Below are 19,591 nucleotides of genomic sequence, written 5' to 3'. Positions count from 1 at the left end.
TCTCATGAGAAGGGTGCCAGGCCTGGGCCCACACCCCTCATGTGCACTTGTGCTGTGAACTCTGACCTGAAGGCACCCCCACCCATCACCTGAGCCCCCATGAGGAAAATATGGACACGAGAGGTTCTGCTGCACCCAACTGTCCCAGAAAGAAAGATGGTGGCCCTTCTGCTCACCATGCCCAGCATGTGGCTCCTCAGGGTCACGTGGAGAGGCCGTCCTGACGAGGGGCTCCCTCAGGGAGCTGTGCCGGAAGAGGGGCTTTGATAGTGGCAAGAATTCTGGCTGCCATGGCCTCTCTTCATAGGGCTTGGGGCTGGGGCTCTCACTGTCACCATGGTCAGAGTCTCTGTCAGAGCTGGAAGAAGGAGGAAAGGGGCTGAGCCAGCAGTCTTAGCACCTCCTGCCCTGTCTCTGACCCCTCACAGCCTCCCACAGAGCTGGGGATCTGGAGCGAGGTTTGGCTTGTCTCTACTTAGGCTCCAGCCCTGGACTTCGTGATGGGCTGAATTATATCCCCCAAATTCAGATGCTGGGGTCTTCGCCCCAGAACTTCAGAATGTAATTGCATTTAGAGATAGGGTCCGTAAAGAGGTAATTAAATAAAAGTGAAGCCACTAGGGTAGGACCTCATCCTCTGTGACTGATATCCCTATAAGAGGAGTTCTATGGCTTGGGTGTCCCCTCGGAGCCTCATGTGTTCAGAGTGGGACTTTTGAACAGCTGGATCATGGGCCTCTCTCCTCAGCAGTGGATGGCTATGTTGATGCTATCAAAGCTGAAAGCGCTGTTAAGGTCCGGGCTAGACGAGCTGGGTCCCTGGGCGCAGGCGCTTGGGGGCGTGTCTCCCTCCCAGCTCTTCCCTTCCTGCTCTGCTTCTGGTGCTATGCAGTGAGCAGCTTTCTTCCAACATGTGTTCACATGCTAGCCTTGGAGCTAGCCAACCAGGGACTGAATTCCCCGAACCGTAAGCCAAAGGAAACTTCTCTTTGAAGTTGTAGGTGTCAGATATCATGTCCCAGCAATGGGAAGGTCGACCAATAGTGGAGAAAATTTGGACACAGACATGACTAGAAGGGAAACAGGAAGACATTCAGGCTAAGGAGAGAAGCCAGAGCAGGGCCTGCCTTGTGGCCCTGCCTAGGAGCCAACAGCCTTCAGAGCTGTGAGGAAATCAATGTCTGATGTTTGTGTGGCAGTCTGGGTACCTTGTCATGGCAGCCCAAGAAGACTGACGCAATGTGGATCCAGGTGGAGGAAAATCTGGGCAGACATCAATAGACAACTTGTCCCTTCCCCAAGGATGGCTTCCAACCTCTGCGGAGCCAAATACGTACACGCTTGGGCCTAAAGCTTCAGGTTCTGAGAAACTACTTTCCTCCTCGAAATGGGTAGGAGGTTAGAAACACATTCTAGAGTAAACATTTAGTGTGGCTGTGAGTAATTGGCAGGAATTCAAGTAGAGAAAAATGGGGTACAGGTCCCCCATTGAATAATCTCAGGCTTCTGGATGGAGGGTGAGTCTCCTGGTACAATAGCTCTCTGTTGCCCCAGCTGACAGCCAGCTGTGATCAGAAAGCAGAACTCAGGTAAGGCCACCACAGCCTTCGCTGCCCGCCAGACTGCACAGGGCATCACAGGTGGGTTCCCGCTTTTTCTTTGGGGCTGATTTGTTACTCTACATTATTGTGAGAATTGATAACTGACATAAATCCTTTTTTTTTTTTTTTTTTTTGAGGTCCTGGGGAATCAAGCTCAGGACCTTGCACTTGCCAGGCAGGTGCTTCAGCTGCTGAGCTATCTCCCCAGCCCAACATAGACCCTTTTGTGGCCGCCCAGTCTAAGGCTGAGGACCTGTCACTTTATACCACACCTTTACTTCTCTGACCTGGCACACATGTGCTGTGGTGTTTTTCTTGTGACATGCTCCCTTGCTTACTTGCAGTCTACTCAACGCAACATGAGCAAGAGCAGGGGCTTTGCCTAGCGCTGGTGTCTGCTAAATGCTCACAGTCAGGGAATTACTCAGCAAGCCGTACTTGCAGGCGCTCAGCTTCCTGAACGAACCAGGGTGTCTGCAAGAGTCCTGGATCCTGCACTTCTAATAAATGGCGTCTGATGCAGGTGGTGAGGCCAGCATCGGGAGAAGCACCCGTGAGGCTCTGGGACTCCTGGGATTCCCACCCCGACCCCGTGCTCTCCCCTGCCCATCCTGGCCTTCTCACTGCCATCATGATCCCTCACTGCAGCCTGCATGACAAGCATCCCTGGGAGAAGACAGTGGGGCCAGAGCCTCGACCCTCTCTCTGTGTGCTGGGCCTTGCTCCTTGTCACATGCTCATTCTCAGATCCTCACGGTTCCCATTTGACAAAGAAGGAAAGAGCCCAGAGAGGTCCCTCTACCCGCAAGAGGAGAGCAGATCCAAGTGCTGCCCCCGTCCCGGGCAGCCTGGCCATACCTGCTGTCCTCACAGTCAACCAGGACGCACACAGCCAGCACATCCTGCCCAACAGCGTCTGCCCCAGGGCTGAACCTCACTGAGGTCCACTCGGAGGACAGTGGCGAGGTGGCTTCACAATCCATGCCAGCGGGCTGGGGCTCAACAGTGCTCTTCGGCTTCTTGGGGGAGGTGGGCTCATCTGCTGAGAGGAGAACAGGGGCTAGAGGGACCATGGGACCCAGGGCCCCAGCAGGTCACCTGTCCCCCAGGGGTCTGGGTGGGATGGTGGGAGGAATAGGCCTAGGGTCTACCTGGATACTCTCAGACTGACCTATCCATCTTCTGTGCTGCGGCAGGAGCACCCCCTCCCTTCTCCCTCCCACATGCAGGATACAGTGCACCCCATTTAATCTGAAGGAAGGGTCCTGCCATATCCAGGGGCCCACTCCATACTCAGCAGTCTCTGAAATGCTGATGTCAAAATTGCCACCTCCATCCTGCTGTTAGATTGGGGGTGATGTCTCAGCTCTTGTCTGAGCAGCATCTGACACCCCCTGGGCCTCTAGGACTCCTGGCTTCCTCCGCCCCACCTGCCTTCCTGCTGGGTCTACGTGGCTGGGCCATCTCCTGCCCTCCGCTCCCCCCCACCCCCCGGCTGTGGGCCGCAGGCCTCCGTTTCCTCTGCCTCCACTCACATCCCTGAGGTCTCAGTGGGGCTTGTGGCTTTCCTCACCCTACACAGAATGACGTCTAGAGCTGCACCTCCAGCCTGGACAGTTTCCTGACTTGGGACTTAGATACCCATCCTACTACTTATTGAGCCCCCCTGTGGGGATGTCTAACAGACTGATAACACTCCACAGGCCAACAGTAACCCTTCCTTTCCGTCTCCCCCAGATCTCTGTCATCCCCAGTCACCATCGGCTTGGGAAACAGCAACTTCAGCTCGGTGGTTCAGAGCAGCCCCTCCCTGGCACCAGTGACTTCATTCTTCACTAAGCCACCTCCAGATCCCGGTGGCTGTGCCCTCAAGCGGCACTAGGAATTCATCACCTCTCACTCCACTACCACCTACACCCAGTCCCAGCCACCTCTTGCCTGGATAACAGAAACAGCCCTCCCTGGTCTCTTGTCCCCCACCTGCCCACCGTGCTCCAGGTCTGTCTTTCTCCACAACAGCCAGAGGGACCCTGTCATGGCACAAAGCAGATCGGGCCAACCCCCTCATTGGAGCCCACCACAGCTCCTCACTTTGCTCAAAGGGAAGCTGAAAAGTCCTACTGAATGCAGGCCCAGTGGCTCCTGGAATCTGGTCTCCTTGTGCTGCCCTGGCTCACTAGGCTCCAACCTGTCACCTCCTTGCTGTTCCCCTAGCACAGAGGGTGGGCGCTGTTGCGAGCCCTCTGCACCGCTCTTTGGTCTACTAGCACAGGCCCTCTCCTCCTACCTTGCATAGGGCTCCCTCACGCCCACTAGTCTTTGCTAAATGCCAACTTCTGCAGGGGCTGCCCGACCCCCGGTGTGTGCTGCAGACCACACCCCGGGTGTTCCACATCCTCCCTGACTTAGGCTCAAGGTGCACCTACCCTTCTAGAAATGCCACAACTATTTTCTTATTCTGTTTATTGTCTCCCTCCCAGAACCAGAATGTAAATGTCTTTGGTCTATTTTGTTTGTTAGAATTCTACCTGCTAAACAGTCCACGCATAGTAAATATCCATGGGCGAGTTCATGAGTGAATGAACCCCAGCTCATCTTAGCCACCAGCTAATTGGGGGCCCTTCCCTGGTCAGGCACACAGGTGTCCTTGTTCCTTTTTAAGGTAGATACCTCCCCTGCACATGGCTGATTCTCATCCCAGTAAGGGTCATGATCGCCTGTCTTCCCTACGTTCTTAACTTCTTCACCTACTGGATCTTTCTTATTAGCATTTAAGTGAACATTTTCCTGTTTTAAGAACACCTTTTGAATTGCAGACCCCACTCCTAGTCCCTTCTCCTTTTTCTCCCCTTACCCAAGCTTCTCAGAAGATCTTACTTGGCTCACTTTCTCTGCTTCATTAATCTCCTGTCCTGCATACCCCCCATGCAGACCACCCCCTCCTGTTGTTAAGTCCAGTTTGCAGGGCTGCAGGTCCTCCCAAAGCCCTTGCGCACCCCACTCTTCTGGGGACACTTTCACTCCTGTCCTCCCAGGCATCCGGCCTTTCCACCAGCTCAGGAACAGTGGCTCCTTCTCCCTGCTTCCATCGGGACCCTCCCAACTTCCTTCTCTCTAGGCGATGTTACCGATTCTCTATTTCCCACTTGGGGAAGACAGCTTGGGAAATTTTGATTGTTATGTCAAATGTCTGTAGTTTGCAAGCATCCTCGAGTCAAACAAAATCCATCCATAGACTTGGTCAGTGGTTGCTGGTTAGTCAGCCTGTGTGTGTGTGTGTGTGTGTGTGTGTGTGTGTGTGTGCACTTGTTTACTCTCCATGCTAGTGCACCTGGGGTTGGGGGCACTGAGAACTATCACTGTGCTGGGTGATGATAATGATGAGGGGGTGGTGCTGGTGGTGGTCAGGAAGTCAGTAGCAGCTCAGGATATGCCATGAGTTGTTTGACTATTACACTCGCCCAGTCCTCTGAAAAGCATTACTATTATCCCCATTGTCCTGCTGAGGAACCAGAATACAGAGGAGGTTAAGGAAGCTGAGCAGGTCCACATGTCCCCTCAGAGGATGGAGACCAAGCCTGCGTGTCTCTGAGTGGGACAGAAGGTGACATTTCGCTGGAATGTGTCCCCAGTTCTCCAGTTGCTTCCTGTGGTAGAGCTGTACCAGTACCCTTCCCTGGTGTGGGTGGTGCATGCTCCTGTGGACGTGAGGCTTGGGCCATGGAAGCTCATGGGTGCGACTGGAGCAGAGGCTCTCAGTGGACTCACTCTAGTGTCACTCATGCTCTTAGGTCACCATGTAAGGAGCTTGAGCTAGATGACCTCTGTGCCTGTAGCCTGGGTCCCTGGGTGAGGGCACAAGGAACAGACTAGAGCCAGTCCATGGCCTGGAGCCCAGCGCGGCTCACCTGTAGACCCACAGATCTAGGACTGCTGCAGAGGCCTGGCTACACCCGCTTGTACCTTAGTGCAGGCACGTGGGTGCCTATGAGCCCAAAATGTGTCCACCCAACAGCTAGCTCAGTGCTTTCCTCGGCCTGGGCCTGTGCTGGGGTTGGGAGCTGTCAGCTGGCAGGGCCCTGCCCTCAAGGGTCTCTTTGTGTCCTGCAGGAGAGGTAAGGCATATCTGCAGCTGTCTAAATTACAGAGTAGGCCCTCTGAGAAGGAAGTGGGAAACAAATAGCAGGGGAGGTAGACTGGACTTCCATGGAGTGAAAGTTGGGTTTGGGGAGGGGCAGGATATAGGGACAATCTGAGCAAGGCTTTGTTCTATGGGGCAGGGTTTGGCGGGAAAACAAGGGGGTAAACAGCTGTCGCCTGCATAGAAAGCTTGTGGCTGAAGGGAGGAAGCTTTGTTAGAGAACTAGTGGGAATAGGCAAAGAGGGTTTCACTGCAAGAGTAGCCACTATCTGGCTTTACGCTGGGGACTGGCATTGTCAGATGAGCCTCACGGAAAGGGCCCTCGAATGGCAGAGTGGGAGGTGGCTTTGAGGACCCTCATGAAGGGGAAGAGAGCGGTGGGCATGGACAACCTGGTAGCATGAGGTGGATACAAGGGGTGCAGGGGAGCGAGCCAGGCCATATGGCATGAGTCCCGCGGCTCAGGGACCTGACAAGACCCGCCCTGTGCGAGGTCCTGTTTTCCCTTCCCCTCTTCAGAGAGTTGGGCTTTGCCAGCAGGGCTGATATGAAGCCAGGGCTCTGCCTGGTGCTGGGGCCCCCGGAAGGGCAGGATTAGTTGCCCCAGGATCCCTGAATGTCACTGGGCAGGGGCAGTGTTGTCACAGAGAACACTGTGGACAACACTGGAGAGGCTAGGCCAAGGCACCAAGAGACAGAGACTGAGCTTCACTGTGCCCTTCACCAGCTTGCTGAGGCAGCAACCCCGACAGGGAGGACACGCCCCCGCTCAGGAACACCCCAGGAGGAAACACCCCTCAGCTTCCCTTCCAGAGTCCTCTCCCCGCCTGGGGGCTCCTGCCTACGTCCGCTCAGCTCTCTTGACCACACCATGAGCGGCGCCAGCTCCACACCTGGCCCCCCACTGGCCAGCACTTTGCGTCCATCATGGCTGTCCTCCCCCAGTCCTAACAAATGGCTCCAACATGGCAAATACTAGCTGGTGGAACCCAGAGGAGGCTCCAAGCTGGCACAGGTCTGGGGCCAACGCAGCCGGCGCCGATCGCCGACGCAGAGTGGCTGTGCCTGTGGCTACCGCACCTCAGAGCGCTGGAAGTCATGCGTGGTCAGGGAGAATGCAGGACAGCAGTGAGGACAGAGGCATGTGGGAGAAGGGAAGGCGCACAGGGCTCCCGAGCGGGGCCGGGGAGTCTCAAAGGGTGACTGGTTGCCGCTGGGAGATTGGAGGATTAGAGAAGCAGGCAATGCCATGCTCACAGCAGCGAGACCTCTGTCTGTCCCCAACCTGAAGATGTCCTGCCAGGTGCCTCCACTGGTCTCGAATGGCTGAAAACAGTCCTCGTGGGCACCTCCAAGTCAGGAAAGTGCTCCCTGCAGTCCTGGCCGCCCTCAGTGCCAGGCGTGGTATGGGCAAACTCACCAGCTCCACCCTCATGGAACCCTACACCGGAGGCTGCTTGGTTGGTGCCACTGGGTCAGAACAAAGTGGGGCTTCACAGCCAGGACGTCAGCCACACACGAGGGCCTAGGCAGAGCAGGTCCCTGGCTCCACGCCTGTGCCCAGGCGCTCTCTGCTCTTGGCCTTGGAGACACCGCTGTGGGCTGTCAGTGAGCTCCTCTCAGGGGCTCTTCTTGGATATCAGCTCTGACGCCCAGGCTGCCAGGAGCAGGTGGGGAGCTAGCGAGGGAGCAGGGAGAGCTCGCTGCGCTGCTGGCCCAGCTCTGGGCACAGGGAAAGCGCAGGCCGTGTGCTGCTGGCCTGGGCGGCACAAGACGGGGAATGTCTTTTACTCACGTTAGGAATTTTTTTAAAGATGTGAAAACTTTTGTATCTACAGAAATAAAGGAGAATAGCCCACCCACTCTAACTGACTACCCATCCTCCTTGGTATTCAAGCTGCCCAGAGACTGAGCCCTTCTACTGGATTATTTACTTAGTATAGATCCCCTAGGCTAGGATTCTGGGGCCAGGAGGCCAGAGGCCTTTCCCAGGTCCTACGACTGGCTGCCATATTGCTTGCCAGAAAAAGGTTATTTCACTTTCCTTTTATTCAGTGCTGAGTTCATACTGTTTCTTAGTCTGCTTCCCTTTTTCCTCTCCTGATTCAGGAGTTACGCCTACAGCCTAACTCATTTATGTTCCTTTCAATGCCAAAAAAGAACATTTTTAAAAACACTTTTTCTTTCTTTCTTTCCTTCTTTCTTTTTCTTTCTCCCTTCCCTTGCCTTTCCTTCCCTTCCCTTTTTTATTTTATGTATTTTGTGTAGGGTCTCACTGCGTAGCTTGGACTTGTAGTGATCCTCCTGTTTTTAGCCTCCTCAGCCCTGGAATTACAGCATGTGCCACCCTGCCCGGACTTGGTTGCCGGCTCAGTGTGCCCTGTGGGGGGCAGTGCAGCATGAGGGACTGAGGATTGAACCCTGGTCCCTGCACTTAGTCCGCTGAGCTATCTTGTCAGCCCTTACATTTTTCTTTTTAAATTTGCTTACATGGGAATTATTTTTTCACAGCCTTTGCCCATTTATCTTTGGGTTATACTTACTAAATGGCAACTGATTTCTCTTGTACTGTAAGAGGGCAATGGAAACCTGCTTTAGAGGAACCCCTGAAACCCACGGCAATGAACTCCTTTGTTGTTATTCTATTCACATTTTCCCCCTGGTATGACTGTGTAATTAATATTTTAGTTTTTACTGTCATATGCTATTTTATTTTTTTATTTTAGGGAAGGGTCTATAGGATGTACAGGGTCTCACTACTAGATTGGACTCATAGTGATTCTCTTGTTTGTAGCCTCCCAAGAGTTGGGATTATAGGAGCACCACCATGCCCAGTCTCAATTACTGTCTTAGTGCACCCCGGGGGCAGGGCCAGCATAGCAGGCCAGGGGATCATACCCCTGGCCCCTGTGCCTGCTTGCAGGCTCTTTAACCCACTGAGCTACTTGGCCGGTCCTTTCATATGCTATTTTAAAATAGGTTTTTTTTCGGTTTTTTTTTTTCTTTTTTTTTCTCTTAGAGGTTTTAAAACTTAAGAGAACTATCATCCTGTGACTCAATCAATATTTAATTCTATTTTTATGATGTCCATTGTATGCTTCTGCACGGTGTATGTCTATTTGGTGTATATTTATGCATCTATGCATATAGGTACTGGGAAAATTACATTTAATATTTAATTTTATTAATTTACTTTCAAATGTTAAGTCTCCAATGTAGTGTTTCTGGGCCAAAGAATATTCTCCCAAACCCTACTTAATGTAGATATAATATCCATACCAGACCAACCCCAAAACACAGCAAAATCTCTAGACAGGAAGAAAAAAACCAAACTCAACACTTAATTAAGCTTCTTTTCTAGAGAAATCCTCAGAGACTTGTATGCTAATGGATCCTAAGCACCTCCAAGGTTTTGAAGGACCCGAAAGATTCGTGTAAGACGTTTCTCAAACTTTGGAACTGGTGGGACCCTTTATTCATGGAGCAGCTCTTGGGGTGCCACCCTCAGAGAATGCTGCTTCACAGAAAAATAATGACACCCAAATAGGAAGCTCCACAGAGGACTTCTGGCCGCTTCATTCCGTGATGTATTCCCAGCACATAGACGACATTCAGTAAACGGTCACTGAACGAATGAATGAGTGCCTGCGTGGACACGTGAGACACATCAGGTTTCGCTGAGCAATACTGACGTCTACTCTCTACAATTCTGGGCGCTGACTACCCAGTTAACTATCTAGCTGACTATCCAGGGACTCTGTGGGTTGCTGCTATATCCCCAGGCCCTAGAACAGTGCCTGGAACAAGTAACTGTTGGATAAATAAAGAATGAGTCACTTGCTCAACATACCGCCTGACTTCCACTCACTGGCATCTTTCCGAGAAAGGACAGGAAAGAACGTAAGACCCTTAGTCGTGACCTGAGGTGGTGCCGAAGGTTGAGCCAAGCAGCAGCAGCAACTGAGCTAGAGATCAAGGTCCCACAAGTGACCCTTGGGAGGTGCCAGGGCCCTGATGAAGTGTACAGGTGACTCATCACCCCAGCGATGGAGGCCCAGCCACCTCAGGTCCTGGAAACGGTGGGGACCCTGCCTGGGGAGGCTGAGGCCCAGACTCCCTTGGCACAGCCCAGGCTAGCGAGGGAGGCTACACATACTTCCCCCAGAAACAGCTGGGGAGGGCTTGTCATGGGTACCGTGCGCAGCGGGCCCTGTGGGTTGGGCCTCCTGGTGCAACCCAAGTGAGTGGAGCCTTTGGGGTAGAGAGCTGTCTCAGGATGATAAGTGGCTCCCTGTCTGATAGGCGCACCTGCCGTGTCTGCTCACTGTCATTCTGTAAGCGATGTCCTGTCTTTCAGCTGGGCCAGCATGAAATGTTCAAAACCCTCTGTTTGCCTGTAGGAGCCTAAATCACGTCCGTTAGGGGTACTGCTCTCCTAGAGGGCCAAGACCTCAGAGCTGAGGTCACGTGACACTCGCCGACTCTGCCTAGTGTCTGAAGAGCAAGGTACCATGAGTTTTCAAGGAAGAGATCCCGAAGCCTGGCCCCAGAGTGGTGGTAACCTTTTCCAAATATTACCCCTGGGTAATATTTCAGAGGACCCCAGCGCAGCCCCAGAGAGCCCATGTCACCACAAGTGCAAGTCCCGCCAGCCGTTTAGGGAAGATGAGCCCCTAAACTGACCCCTGTGTTGGAGGCTTTAGAAGCTCCCCTGGCAAAGAAGAGAGGAAACAGTGAGCTTTATAAAGAACCATATTTATTTTCATTTACAGCATCAAATACCATAAATAAAGCTACACATCATTTGCTGTGTGCAAAATACAGGGTTCTGTGTGGCACTGTAAATGATTACCAACGGTCACAGACATGCCTTGTGAGGAGATGGGGAGGCTAGCTAGAGAGAGGCTGGGAGGGAGGAGGGCTCTTTGGTTGACATTCTAGAAAGCAGGGGAAATTCTGCAAGAGAAGACAAGAGCAACAACTTTGTACTGGCCAGGCTCCGCAGCAACGCAGCGAAGGGTGCAGCATGCAGGGCTGGGCGGAGGCTGAGAGGTTAGGGGCTCTGGCCATGTGCAGGGCGGATATCAGCTTCAGTCCCGAGAGGCAAGGTCTGGCCTGCCGCAGCTCTAGGGCACTGACACGCTGCTTCTCTACAGGGCATGTGGGTGTCCTGCTGCTCCAGGTAAATGAGCCAGCGGGAATACGTGTCCTAAGCAAGCCACAGTATGGGTGAAACCAGCTGCCCCCGGGCTGGGGCTGAGTTGAACCATTTCTCAAAGGCCCGCCTGTCTTGTGGCCACGATTGTTCTGGCTGAAGCTCTTGAATCATCTGGGCTTTAGGAGCCCGGGGGGTGGGGGGGGAGGAGAGTTACAGCAAGGCCTCGCATCTAGGTGCAGGCTGTGGCGGAGGAAGGACTTGCTGGAGTAATTGTGATAAATCTCGCAGCACGAGCTTAAATGGGTTTGTGAAGAAGCCTGAGAGTGAAGGTGTTTTTAAAAAAATCCCTTCAAAATAATTTGTTCAGGATTTTGATCAATGGCATCGGTCATCTTTATATTCAAATCAATTTAAGAAGATGCTGCGAGGCATGACCTTTTGCGGGCGTTGCAAGACAGCTGTTCTTTGCAAAGGTGACAGAGTGCTCCCTACCTGGTACTGTCTAAGTCAGGGTTAACCCTCCCAAAAGGCAAGAAGCTTTGGCTTCCCAGGCAGAGCAGAAAGGCATGCGCATGGGGGGGGGGCAGGCCTGGGAACAGAGGGGAGGCGGGGCATGCACTTGGTGTGAACCAGGTTAGAGAAATCAGAACACAGCTTTCGAGCTGAACCCCACTCCATGCTGTTAACTCCCCCCCCCCCACGCTACCCAACAAGACTGTCAATACGTGAGACACTCACAGTTAGCTCAACCAGTGCCACCAGCGGGGAGGACAGGGTGCAGAAAGCAGGCGAGGGGTTAGTATCACTCTGAAAATTTCTGAGAGAGTCAGTCACCTCGGAGCAGAAGGGTGTCAGCCAAGAAGTGGGTGCAGTACTGGAAGGCTGAAGTGCACTGACGGCCACAGTGTAAGGTGGGAAAGAGAGAGAGACAGGAAAGAGATCTTAGCGTGGGAGAAGAAGGGACATGGACAACAGAAGGCACCACGGTTAAAAATAAGGTAACCATTTAAAAAAGGGAGACTTTCCCCCAGCAAGTCCCTGCTTGCTTAGGAGACACGAACCTTCCTGGTGGTGCGCGATACTTACTTAACACGTGTCACTGCACGGCATCTGCGTGCTGCCAGCGCTCCCCTGGGCTCCTCTCAGGGCCCGAGGCCCCCAGGCCGCTCCCCCACCTTCCCTCTGCCCTACTTTGCTGTGGGGTTTCAGGTTCATCCTTGATAGGGAGTGGAGGCCTAGAGGAGCTGGTTCCCCTGCCCCCGGGGACCTGCCCCTGTGTTGGTGCTGCCCACCAGGAAGTTCAAGGTCTCAGAACAAACAAACATCTCTGACCCGTGACAGGCACACCCTGCCCACCACAGCAATTCCAGCCAGTGTCCATATGGCGGCTGTCAGTGACATTCTTAGCGAGTCCACTCTGGCTTCACAGAGCATCTCAGCCCACCCTGAGCTGCTGGCAGTATAGGAACACAGCTGCCCCCATCATGACCCCAAGAATTTACTTCCTATAATCAAACACAAAAGGAATCGAGGGCTCCTCCCTGCGTGCTGAATGTTCAAATCTCAGCAAAAAATGGGAAAAACACAATGCGCGTATCATGCTAAGAGCACTTCCACCCAGGACAGCAGTGCTGGTTTCCACAGACACGCCCCTGTCTTTCCCAAGGATTTCAGGGAAATGTCTGCAGAAACGCACCTGCTTCATTCTTCCCACCCTATAGAAGTCTGCTGTCTCAAAGCTAACAAAGAGCTCTGGCTCCTAAGTCACACCAGGCTCCCCCCTCAGTTAATCCAGGGGAAACTGGAGATAAGAGCTGCACAGAGTTCCACTGGGGCCAGCAACCCTGGCTACACTGACAATCACACAAGGGCTTTCTCTATTAGCCCCTTGATTGCCCAAGGAGACCCCGTAGCCCAGCATGTCCAGGCACAGTGGAGATAGCTGATGTCTCTTTTAGGCACCTACAGTGAAGAATGCATGTGGGCCCAGTGCTCAGCTTTTGCCCTTGACAGGGCTCGTCTCCTTGAATGGGTCACTAGGTAGCTTCTACTCCAGCCTTCAGTGGCATCAGGATTCAGCAGAGCGCCCTCTGTAGGTCAGACACCCTCCTTGCTAGAGCAGGGTAGAAATGGGTTCTGACCAGTCACGGCAGGGCAGCCCCAGGGCGGATCACCAAGAAGGCCATACTCTCAAGTGCTAACAAATCCTCATGGGTACCCAGGGCGCTGAGGGAAGGGGCAGCTTCTTCCACTCCACTTGGCCTGACTATGATGGTCCTCAAGTGGCCTTGGCTCAGCCTACAACCTGGACAGGGAACCTGACAGGGAGCCCCAGGGTCTAAGACGCAATCAGCTGCAGAGCCCGCTGCCAGCATTGCATCAGCTAGACACAGCTCTCCCGGGTCTCACGCCATCGTCAGTGGCAAGGAAAAATGCATGTCTGCGGCAGACTGGTTGGAACTTGGTGGCTCTGTGTCATTTGGCTATGATTTGATATAGGAAAAGCTCTTTCAGCTTCTATTTTACATTAAAGCGAGGTGAGGGAACAAAAACAGTTCTGCTCTCTCTGGGAGGGCAGGCAGTCAACACACGCTGTGCGTTCGCAGGTTTCATGCTATTTTATCCCTGTCTTCTTTTCTTCTAAAATCAACACACTTTCGTATTACAACATAAATCACACACACACACACACACACACACACACACACACACACACACACTGTTGACAAATGGCATCAGTTACATAAATCGAAAGGCACTGGCCAAGAGATGGCCCTTTCATTTTCGCACACATCGAAGCCCAGGTCACTGATGTTGTGGGTCGTGACTGTTGCAACTCACTGAACGTTGCAGAGGCCTTAAAACCCATTATAAAGATAAAACCCATGTTTAGGAAAATTGTCAGTCAGAGAAAAATGCTTTCTCTTGGCTTACTGAAAATTAAAAATTGAAATGTAAACCCACAAATATGGCTCGCTTTGGTATAAAAATGTATAAAGCTATAGTAAAAAACATCCTTCATGTCATCCCAGCCCTAGCACCACGAGCAGATGTTCACCCTGTGAAGGCCAGGGGGAGGTGACCAGTGTGAAACTCTTTGGCTTGGAGCTAATGGGTGACAGATGCTAGACTGCCCGGCCAGAGCCTCAGCAAGCCTCAGCAAACACAGTCATCTAAGCTCTGGAAACGGTAAGGCACTTTGGGGCAACCAGGTGCTTCACTGGAGCTTGACAGGCAGCCACCTGAGCACCCAGTTTCGGATGCTCTCGAGGGAATCCTCAGGCTCCCTGTACATGGTCGCCAGGACCTCCAAGAAGGCCCAGAGGAGCGGCAGCCCAAGGCTCAGGAGCTCATACGTGTAGCGGTAGTTGTGAGCATTGTCCCTGAAGTGGAGGCTGGCGGCGTGCAGGAGGCCCTGCATCCAGTTAAGGAGGCTCCGGGGCATGGCCAGCAGGCCCCTCGACAGTCTGAGAGGCCAGCTCAGTGCCTTCCTAAAGAAGGAGGTGGGGATACCTGGGGGGCTGCCTTCCGGCGTGCTGATGGCGGCCACTGCGCAGGAACTTTCGGGGGCGGTGTCTCGTCGAGGGGCTTCCTGTCCCTGCCATGCCCCGTCCTCCTGAGAAAGAGATCAAAAGGACTTAGTCCACGCATCTCCCCAAGGACTCCTCCAACAAAGCCATCAGAGAGCTATCTCCAATTAAATGTGGGTTCCCTGGTTCTGCAGTGAGCTCCCCAATCATCTCCTCCTCTCCTTCATGGTGCTGAGTGTGGACATGACTTTGTTGGGGGGCAAACGGACCATATAGTTTATGAACTTTCAAAATGTACATGCTCAAGGGCTAGGGATATAGCTCAGCAGTATAAGCGCCAGCCTGGCAAGCGCAAGGTCCCGGGTTCCATACCTAGTACTACAAAAAAACAAACAAAAAAAAGAATTATGGGCTGGGGAGATAGCTTGGTAGTGTAAGCACCTCCCTAGAAAGTGCAAGGACCTGGGTTCCATCCCCAGTACCACATGCTGTGTGGGCCCTAGAACCCCCTGCTGGCCAACAAAACCAGGAGTGGTGGTGCACACCTAAAATCCCAATGCTGGGGAGGCTGAGACAGGAGGATCACTATGAGTCTGAGCTGCCTAGTGAGACCCTGTACCAAATAAATAAAAAGATTTTTAAAAATGTACATGCTCTTTGACCTGCTACCCTAATTGTAATAATATAAACTAAATAATCTGAACTACAGATAAAGCTCTGCATAAAAGATGTTCATTACAAAAATATTTGTAAGATAACAAGAAACGATGTGGAAGTCCAGTAATATGGAATGAGTGAAACAGATTATCCACCGGGCATACAATAGAACCTTTCGTAAGTATTAAAGTTTATACTTGCAATAATTGTTGAGGTCACAAAAAATTGTTCTCACAATACTATTTTGGAAAAAGGTAAAGGTGTAAAATTGTAGAGGTAGGAGCCCAACAAGGAACAGGGTGCGAGGGGATATTACGCAGTGGCTGCTGGGTTTTTCTTGAGGTAGAGCGCTTATGTGTGATTCGACTTTCCTTCTTTATGTGCTTTTATTGATTTTCCATTCTTCCACATTGGGTCTGTATTACTTGTATTGCTAGAAAAAGTTTTAAATTGCTGTTTTTTTTCTGGCTTCATCAAGCCAAATAGAAGGTACTGACAATTAGCTACCTTTGGGGCGCAACCATAAATCATCTATAAATGAAGCGGGTCTGGCCCTTGGCTGACACCAGGATCTTGGAGACATCTTGGAAACTGCAGATGAGCTCCACACCAGCGGTTTCTCCTGCAAAAGGCACGCTATGGCCAGACGAGCCCAGGCACCACGTGGCTTCTGAGTGGCTTTAGCATGTGGTCACCCTAGCACACACTCAAGCTCTGCTTAGCAGCTCAGAGGAGCAGGGCCAGCCCTAGAGGCCCGCTGAACACACCCAGGTGACCCGGCCGCCCACACCAGGAAGCAGAGGCTCTCTTCCTTCTCTGAGTGTAGTCTGCAGCCCCTGAAGACCTCCTTCAAGGGGTCTTCCCTGTCCCACTGGTTGCACTTCTGAGACACAACATACCTCTCTCTCTTGCTTCAACTCTGTCCATTGCTTCCGCTGCTTGCTGTTGGTTTTACAGTGAATAAAGTGAGGCTTGCAGTAAAACTTGCCTGTGAAAAAGAGACGCACATCATGTTTCTCCAGAATGTAGCAGACACAAGTCACATGCTCCTTATGACCAAGTCAGAGAACACCAACAGTGGGAGCAAGCCCGGAGCAGCTCCACCTTCTGTCACCCGTGTCAAGAAGTGGCTCAGAGATGAGGCAGCTGCACACCTCACTGCTCAGAAAAGGTCCAGCAAAAGGGAGGGTAGGTGGGTAGGGCTAAAATCCTCAAGCCAACACCCCCAGTCCTCCTTCTTGGGGTCTCTGTGGGTGGGGATGGCTGAGAGGCAGGACTGTGGAAGAGAAGACACAGACAAGGCACATGCTGGCTAGCTGGCCACTGCCCAGGACCAAGGACAGCTTCCAGAGAAGCCTTTCTGTATGGTAATGACGCTAGTCACAGGGACACCCAAGGCAGGACTTACTGTATGCCAGGCACTGTTCTAGGTCCAGAAACTAACCCATCAATTCTCAAAACAACCTTATGAGCTAAGTGCTATTATGATCTTCCCTTCATAATCAAGGAAACTGAGGGAGTAAGAGGTCAGCAGGCTAACCAGCAAGAGGTTGATAAACTAGCAAGGGGAAGTGGCTGACAGATGGGAGACTGGACTTCTATCCAGACAGGTTAGTAGGAGGATGCCTAGTCCACAGTTCTACAATACACTACCGTGACAGTGCAATAGCAAGGGCCGAGAGCTAGACAACACTCGTTCACTCCCATGAGCATAATCCCTTCCTCAGTGATCTTGGGTAGGCCGCTTACCGGAGGAGATCTTATGGCTATGGTTGAACTGTAACACATGCTTTAGAGATACTGGTAATATACCACCATTTATTAAACCCCTGTTCCATGCAAGGTGTGCTGCTGGGTGTGTTAAATAGGTTATCAGGTTTGATTTTCTGGGTCACGCGGGGACCATGGAAGGTGGCCAGGCTGAATGAGACAGCGAATGCACAGCCCTCTGCCATGGCAGGTGCTACCTCTGCCCATTACGCCGCAGGCACTGATGCCTCCGTTCCCTTCCTGGCAGGAGCCTCTGGGCTCCTTCAACAGCTTTCCTGAAGATCCTGGATTCCTTGTCAGAAAGTGGTGGGTGTCCCAGAGCGTCCAGAGGCCCAGGAATGCAAGGCAAGCTCCAGCGTGGCCCAGCCCTTAGGGTTACCTTCTCCACAGTCAAAGGCGTAGGTGGCCAGGCGCAAGGTGGTGGCACAGAGGCTGCAGCGGAAGCACTCTCGGTGGAAGAAGTGGCCCTCGGCGCTCAGCCGCTCCATCACGTACACGCGCTTCTTACAGAAGTAGCAGGTGTCACTGCCGCCCACGTTCAGGGGAAACATCTTCCGTGTGGATTCCTGGGGCGGGGAGGGAACAGCAGGGTGGGAGGGCCAGTGAGCCTTTGGAGGTCAGGCCTCGGCTTTTAGAAGTTCCCAGCCAGTCACCAGGACCTCTGGGGCCCTATTCGTGTCTCACGTGGGAAGATCTACTCCCAGCCGGGACCTAGCACCGCAGGGACTCCTCAGGCTAGCATATCTGGTCCTGTGTGGGAGCGACGCTGCCTGGTCTGACGCAAGGGCATCACCCTAAACACGGCTGCTCAGGGATGTCCCCTCCAGGACCTGTCCCGGGGTTAAGTGGAGTCCAGAGTGCAGTCACTGCTAGGGCCCTGCTAGGGCCTGCTCCCCTGCAGTGACTTAGGTCAGGCGAGAAAAACTGGTGGCCTCACATACAATTGAGACAACAGAGAAAAGGCACAGCCTGGCTCTTGCAGACCCCTGGCTGCCAGATTCCCAGAAGCAAAGTGGGAGGGCCGGGGCAGAGAGGGCTGGCTCAGGGTGACTCTGGGGCTGAGGCCTAAGGAAACTGGAGTTACTGATCAAGCTCATCGTGGGGATGGCAGCCAGAGGCCTCACGTGAGAAGGGAAAGGTGTGCTTTCGTCATACTGGTTTTGCAGTCTGATGCACAGGGCCACTCAGGCTGGTCACTAGGCCCTGAAGGTCAGGGATACTGGACTAGGTGGACAGCCGCAGGTAACCTGTGCACTGAGTGCTGCTTCAGAGCCACAGAAGGGGGCAGGACATTCTGTCTTGGGAATCAGGCACAAGGACCCAACTGGTCGTTGTTCTGTCACCGAGGAGATATAGGTCCTTCTGACCTCTGCTTGGGCCCACCCCATTCCCAGTGCCCTCGGGTCCCTTGAGAAAGGCAGCCTTCAGTGGCCTGAGCATGTCTCTGCACCCAGCACTCTCATCCTGGAGGCCACAGCCTGTGTCCGACAGGTGAAGGCTGACAGGTGCGCATCCTTACCAGGTCTGGAGAGGTGGCCTGGGGCTTAGGTCTGTGATCATTCAAGTACAGATTGACCAGGACTTCCGCGGCAGCCCCTATTCCGCTGGACACTTTCCCTACTGTCAGCTAGCCAAGAGCGGAGGCAGAAGAACAGAGACAAAGGAGAGGCCAGGTTAGCGCCCAGGAGGAAGAGTCGGCGAGGCAGGACGTGGGCTCTGCAGCCCATGCAGCAGCCACAGCCACGGGACAGGCAGACAGACACACTGCCAGGAGCAGGTGGCAGGCGTCCAGTGATGGAGAGCGAGCAAGGAAGAAAACTCTGAGGCCCCCGAACAGCCACATATGCTAAGATTCTACTTCTCGTGGTGCCCAGAGCCATCAGAGTCAGACACAGACAGGAGAATGGTCTGTGGACACAGCCTGGAAGAGGGGCAATAGGAGTTATCGTTGATGGACACAGAGTTTTAATTTTATAAGATGAAAGAGTTCTGGAGATGTGCGGTGGTGATGGGGGCACAGCATGGCGAATGCACTTGATATCACTGATGTGTACACTTAAGGTGGTTCCAAAGGTAAAGCTTAACTGTCTTTTAACACAATAAAATATTGGAACATATATTTAAAAACCTATGGCCCTGAGTAAACCTGGAGACTGGCAGGAAAATATCTACTGCAGCTGTGGGAGACTCACTGAACCTCTAGATGCACAGAAGGGGTGAATGAATCCCAGAGAGGAGAAGGGATCTACTTAGTACATAAATAGAAGGTTCAAGAAGGTTCTGGAAGGCTCCGGAAGGTTCTCCGGTCTCCTGACCACAGCCTGGGGCCTTCAAGCCTCTCTCACCCAGGGCTGGGGGAACTGTGCTGTTTGGGCCCAGTAACTACACATAAGTGTGCATCACACTTGTGTCACCAGAGCCTGCAAGAGCCTCTGGGACAGGAAGCCTAGCAAAGGAGAGTAGGATTGGGAACCAGTCCTCACAGACAGATGTGTGTCTGTGGGACCCCTCTGCCAGAGAGCTGCCTTCTCACGGGCTGGGGCTGCTGAGTGGGCAGCGGGGCCTACCCGGGCCTGGGACCCAGCTCTGCCACTGAAGGGTTGGTGCTGAGCTTCCGAGATCCAGCTCCTCAATGAGTAAACTGGGGATCATCATACCCGCCTCACGGATTTATGGAAAGGGCTGAGTGAGGCAAGGGTGTTTAAGTGCGTGGCACTCAGCAGACTCTGGGCCT

The 19,591-nt window shown here is 53.0% G+C and overlaps 1 protein-coding gene across 11 annotated transcripts in view; it reads right to left on the bottom strand.

Annotated features, from left to right (window-relative positions):
• Positions 1–19,591, bottom strand: part of Mical2 (microtubule associated monooxygenase, calponin and LIM domain containing 2) — a 231,139-nt gene that overhangs the window by 78,646 nt on the left and 132,902 nt on the right. For 6 of the 11 annotated variants that reach the window (XM_023719407.1, XM_023719410.1, XM_023719408.1 and 3 more), the window contains 6 exons: positions 18,377–18,484; positions 17,237–17,423; positions 15,987–16,075; positions 14,414–14,516; positions 2,460–2,640; positions 177–358 (listed from right to left, as the gene is read on the bottom strand). In XM_023719407.1, the coding sequence (XP_023575175.1) occupies positions 177–358; positions 2,460–2,640; positions 14,414–14,516; positions 15,987–16,075; positions 17,237–17,423; positions 18,377–18,484 (850 nt within the window). Of the gene's footprint in view, positions 1–176; positions 359–2,459; positions 2,641–10,487; positions 10,699–11,238; positions 14,517–15,986; positions 16,076–17,236; positions 17,424–18,376; positions 18,485–19,591 lie in introns of those variants that run through there. The other 5 variants (XM_023719409.1, XM_023719411.1, XM_023719412.1 and 2 more) reach the window with 4 other exon arrangements.

This window comes from Octodon degus, unplaced genomic scaffold (genome assembly GCF_000260255.1).
Source record: "Octodon degus isolate 3935 unplaced genomic scaffold, OctDeg1.0 scaffold00067, whole genome shotgun sequence".
NCBI classification, from domain to species: domain Eukaryota; kingdom Metazoa; phylum Chordata; class Mammalia; order Rodentia; family Octodontidae; genus Octodon; species Octodon degus.
The sequence above is the reverse complement of the archived record's forward strand: the minus strand, read 5'-3'. Positions and strand labels throughout refer to the sequence as shown.